This window comes from Mesocricetus auratus, unplaced genomic scaffold, assembly GCF_017639785.1.
Source record: "Mesocricetus auratus isolate SY011 unplaced genomic scaffold, BCM_Maur_2.0 Super-Scaffold_100037, whole genome shotgun sequence".
NCBI lineage: Eukaryota > Metazoa > Chordata > Mammalia > Rodentia > Cricetidae > Mesocricetus > Mesocricetus auratus.
In genome coordinates this window covers 10,886,671-10,892,320 of record NW_024429215.1, presented here as the reverse complement: position 1 = coordinate 10,892,320, position 5,650 = coordinate 10,886,671, and the positions used below count along the sequence as shown (strand labels likewise).

Sequence of the window (5,650 nt, the reverse complement as noted above, 5' to 3'; positions counted from 1 at the left end):
TAAAAGATACACTATGTCCTCTCATGAACGCCTCACCTTAGCCTCAACTGCTACCTTCTCCTGATTCCCTTTGTAGTTTCCAGAAATTTTTATTCAAGATCTTTGTAACACTCCTGGAACTGAGGTTGGGTTTTAAGGGAGTTGTTTGGAGTTGTCTGGACACCTTCAGGTAATCCTGGACCAAATGATGTATGACTTCTTTTGTCCAGTGTGTTGTGACAGATGGTGTGATTCTCCTGCACTTCAAAATCTCCATACACTTCCTTTATGCTGTGGAACCATTGATGCAAAAACTGGCCGTGGTCTTGGTTGCTTGGCTTCTGCATGGTGTGCTCAGTGCACACTCATCCCAATGCTCAATAGCAGCCACGGTGAGCCCCCAGAAGCAATGTTACAGAATCTTCTCAGGCATTAATTGATGATAGGGTGCCTGCCAGTAGGCATTTTTGGGTGGTCATCAGGTTGAAACTATCGTGATTCTTACTGGATGATATAAAAAGTAAATTTAAACATGTGATTATTCCTGAAAATGGGATTACTGGGGCCCAGTGAGATTCACCACTCCAAGTTAGCATTTCTGTTGGTGTCCTTTATTTAAGCAGCCGTGATGAGACTTTGCGGGGGTTACTTCCCTGAGGTTTCCAGGAAATGGGATCTCATAGCAGTTTTCCGTTCTTCAGGCTCTTACAATCTATCTTGCCTGCTCTACCACACTGTTCCCTGAGTCTTGAGTACAGGATTTCTCTTATAGATAGATCTATTGGTGCTTGGTACCACACCATCACTTGTTTCCTGGGGTTTGGTCATTTTTTTCAGTAAGGTCTCCTTACTTTTGGAAAAGAAGTTCCTTTGTTGGTGGGTGACAGTTACAGCAAGGAAGTATTGCTGAGCACAGGAGAATATAGGCTTCATCAGGAGGAACCCGCTCATTAGTAATCCAGTAACAGATGATGAACCCTGTAATAAGGTACATTCAAGTATCATTAAACACACACACACACACACACACACACACACACACACACAAGGACAAGGACACTCAAACATGCATACTTATGTACAACAATTTTTTAAAAGGTCAGAAGCTGTGAATTTTAAAAATTTAAGACATGGGTCTATAGCCTTTAAAAATTATTTACATTTGTAACACAAATTAAACTGTAACTATATAATGTGCTTCTCAGAAAAATTAAATATCAAATACAGTTTTGGAAAGATAGTAAACAGTATGAATACTGCTGTGTAGAGTTACATTTTTTTCAACTTAACAGATGAATCCCATTTTTTTCTATCTTCATATTTATTTTCTAGAATAATAATAAATATTGTAACAGCATATCTAACAGATTTTTATTAAAAACAAATTGATTTTCATTGATTGTTATTATTACTTCTTTTCAAAATTCTTAGTAATTTTGACACACTTTTACAAATTGGAAACCAATGACATTATACTAGTCAGTGGAACAGGGCCAAATGTCTGACTTCCTTGCTTAATTCAAATAACAGCTGGAAGATTTTTCCTTGATTCGATGTACTACTTACAATGTAATGCCAAGTTATAACTCACTTTATATTGTAATCTACATCATTATTTCCTTCATCACTTTTTAAAAATGTACACAAGAATTAAACAATACATAGTCCAGGAATTTAGCATTTGGTGACATTCATAGCACCATAGATTGCAAGTCAACAAGGTGACATTGCTACATATAGAGTTTAGTTAAGAGCAGCTGTACAATGTTTCTTCCAAATACAGCCAGAAGAAACTAGTAATAGTAAAAGTATTCAAATAATTAGGAGATAAAAGTCTTAATGTGCATTATTTTTTACCTATATAACTAATTTAAATTTTATAAATTTATCTTTAATAGTGGTTTTAAGTAAAACAGACACATGAAATGCTTGGAAATTTAAACTGAGTCTGGGATCCTGCAAAAGCAGCAACTTCTTGATATATATTTAGATGAATCCCAATTTCAAACATTTGTAATGGGATGTTCACAGACATTGCCATGGCATGGGATCCACAAACACACTGAAATTTGGTATTTTCATTATTTTCCATCTTTTTCTATATAGATGATTATGTTTGAATTATTTTTTCTCCTCTATATTTTATTATCTTACAAAGTAGCAAGTTTCCTTAGGACATTTTCTTAGTTTATGTGTTTTTTATTGGCCCAAAAATAACCTGTCTACCATTTCATTGCCCGCATCCAAGTTTATACTGTCCAATGTCCATTATTCCTTCTTTCACTTCCAAAAAAATGAATTGTTTCATGCTCCCCATACCACACCCAGACCATCTATTGGGCTCCTTTCAACTTTCCTGGCCTCTATAAACACTCACTCTTACGTAAAGACACATTTCTAAAAGTTAGAAGCTATTAAAATTACACTTGGCACATTGCTATCTGTTCTTATGAGCTTGGATTTTACCACCTAGTAGAGTAGTTTCTCTGTTTCTGCTATAGCCATTCCCTAGGGTGCTCTACAGTGCCAGTGCCTGGGGAGGGGAAGACTGCCGATATCTGGTCATTCATAAGGTCTCTCCTCATATCCCTCCTCTGTTTAAGCTGCTTTAGATCCTGAGCTTCATTGCCTGTTCTTCCCCAATTCTTGATTGTCCAGCTGGCTGCCCCTGCGTAGTTTTTGAGTATGAAAAAAAAATGTCCTGTAGATTATTGGCTCAGCCAATAATGCTGATTCAAAATGCTACTGGCTGCTTTTACAGTGGACTTTATCCACTTAGATGAGGGTTTGCAGACACCTTCTTTCACAAAAATAGTTATGGTGGTCTACTAAATCATTACCCTCTTTCCTCTCATTTCCAGTTTAGACTGAGGAATGGTACATAATTATCTCAGACACAGTTTCAATGGAAACATAAACAGTACCCCAGTAGCTGTCATTTATCACAATTTCTCTTTATCTCTGACATTAGTCCTGGCAAATTTTGCCTATTTTTATTTGGTTGTATATTCTGTGAGATGTCATAAAACTAGAATTCTGGAACTCTCTGACAGGCCTGACCATGTGTTCACATATTGAAATTTTGCCTCTGTGCTGTGAATTTTCATCAGAGACAGCTCTTAAATTATTTTCATGTCAGTTGTCACACGAACCACCATTCATATGTGCGCAGTTTTCATAATAATTATTTTTAACTAATACAATTCTAGGTTTGAGACCCAAAGAACATTCAGGAACATCAAAGTCCAAATTAAGAGTCAGCATTAAACAACTGCCTGAAGAGAAACACTTCTCACAGAGCTGCCTCAAATTCATTCTAAGGAGAGCTTTAAATAGAAAAGAACCAGAAAAAAAGTTGGCAGTTGGCAGAGGGCAGTAAAGTGAGCAAGCAATTTAACACAATACAAAAACAGGCAGTTACCTGCACATTTCAACCACCAGTTTCTAGAAAAGGGTTGGGTACATTTCCAAGAGACTATTGCTTGAGGAGTAGGCAAGGGAGTGTCAGTTTCAGGACAAACAAAAGTGACTCCACCTTAGACAAGATGGAAGAACTTTTGCCCTGTCACAAGACCATAAATTCTGAGTGGTATTGTGAATTTCTCATTACTTATATTTTAATTTTAGGTAAGCTATACAATAAGAATCTGCATACTTAAGTTATGTGGTCATTATTGAATTTTCTTCTTTTACATAAGGACTAGGAAATATCAGTATTTGGGGAACTATGTTTGTATGTATGGACTGTCACTTTTCATTGTTTTTCACAAGCCAACATCATACTGTCCTGAATGCTGAATCTTCTAGGAAAGCTAATTTGTTTCTTCCATAAATATGTGCATTCTGATGTATTGAGAAGGTCCAAAGTGAATGGTTATACAGAATGGTACTACTTCTATCAAAATTTTTGGGGATTGTTATGGTCTCTTGGCTGTCTTTGAATTTCTGAGATTACATGACCTCCTGCTTACGCTCATGATAGATCCATAGTATAAAAGTATCCTCTTTTACCACAAGCTACAAACATTTGCTCTTTTTCATTTTGAACAAAGAAATATCAAGGACACAGTCTAAATAAAGTTGTGCTGAATCACAGAATGGACTTCTGGATGCTGGCAATCAGAATTATTTTATTATCACAAACCACAGTTGGAATTCTGGGAAATTTCTCCCTTATGTTCTACTACCTGGTCCTTTACTGCAGAAAATGTATACTCAAGCCAACAGACTTGATTCTCATGAACTTAATGGCAGCCAATGCCTTGATCATTCTCTCTGCAGGAGTGCCCCAAACAATGGCAGCTTTTGGGTGGAAGGAGATCTTGAATGGTTTTGGATGCAGGATCCTAGCATACATTCAAGGATTTGGGAGGAGTGTGTCCATTGGCATCACCTGCCTCTTGAGTGTCTTCCAGGCCATCACCATTAGTCACAAGGTATCCTTCTGTAAGGGAGAAAAAGCAAAACCTGCAAAACACATCTGCAGCTCCATTTTCCTCCTCTGTGTCTTCTACGCGTTGATAAATTTTATTTTATTTCTGTACACATTTTTAAAAATAAATAGCAAAAACATAACAAGAAAACGAGATTTGGGGTACTGTTCTATTGTGGGGAGTAATGAAATCACTGATTTACTCTATGCAACATTGGTGGTTTTTCCTGAAGTCTTCTTTTCTTTCCTTATGGCCTGGTCCAGTGGCTCCATGATTGTCATTCTGTACAGACACAAGAAAAGGGTTCAACACATGCGCAGCACTCATGGTTCCAGCAGAAACTCCCCAGAGTCCAGAGCCACTCAAAACATCCTGGTCTTGGTGTTTGCCTTTCTGGCTTTTTATACTGTCTCCTCATTGTTACGAGGCTTCATTGCTTACTTATATTATCATGATTGGTGGCTGTTGACCATCAATGATTTTATTTCTCTGTGTTTTCCATCTTTAGGACCCTTTGTTCTCATTAATCATTATCCCATTATGTCCACAATTACTTTGATCTGGATCAGGAGTAAAAATAATTTCATCTTATTTTTCAGTACATAAATGATGATACATTTGTGGGGGATCCAGTTTTTATGCACACATCCCCCTCAACACAGAAATTAAAGTATGTAATACCTTGTCTTTCTATGATTAGCAAACAAGTGAAAGAACTGTATAACAAGAACTTTGAGTCTTTAAAGAAAGAAATTAAAGAAGATAACAGAAATGGAAAGATCACCCATGCTCTTGGATTGGTAGTATCAACACAGTATAAACAGCAATCTTGCCAAAAGCAATCTACAGATTCAATGCTATCCCCCATCAAAATTTTTCACAGACCTTGAAAGAACAATCCTCAACATTATATGTAGAAACAAAATACTCAGGATAGCCAAAACAACCCTGTACAATAAAAGAACTTCCAGAGGCATCACCATTCCTGACTTCAAGCTCTACTATAGAGCTATACTCCTAAAAACATCTTGGTATTGGCACAAAAATAGACCGGTAGACCAATGGAATTGAATTGAAAACCCTGATATTAACCCACACACCTACGAACGCCTGGTCTTTGACAAAGAAGCTAAAATTATACAATGGAAAAAAAGAAAGCATCTTCAACAAATGGTGCTGGCATAACTGGATGCTGGCATGTAGAACACTATATATAGATAGATCCATGTCTATCACCA

General features: G+C 36.9%; 1 protein-coding gene across 1 annotated transcript; it reads left to right on the top strand.

Moving 5' to 3' along the window:
• The first annotated feature begins 4,067 nt into the window (after positions 1–4,067).
• Positions 4,068–5,018, top strand: LOC101834414 (vomeronasal type-1 receptor 4-like). Its single transcript, XM_005085663.4, has one exon. It carries the CDS (start codon positions 4,077–4,079, stop codon positions 5,016–5,018), a length of 942 nt encoding a protein of 313 aa, XP_005085720.2. The 5' UTR covers positions 4,068–4,076.
• Positions 5,019–5,650: the final 632 nt, after the last annotated feature.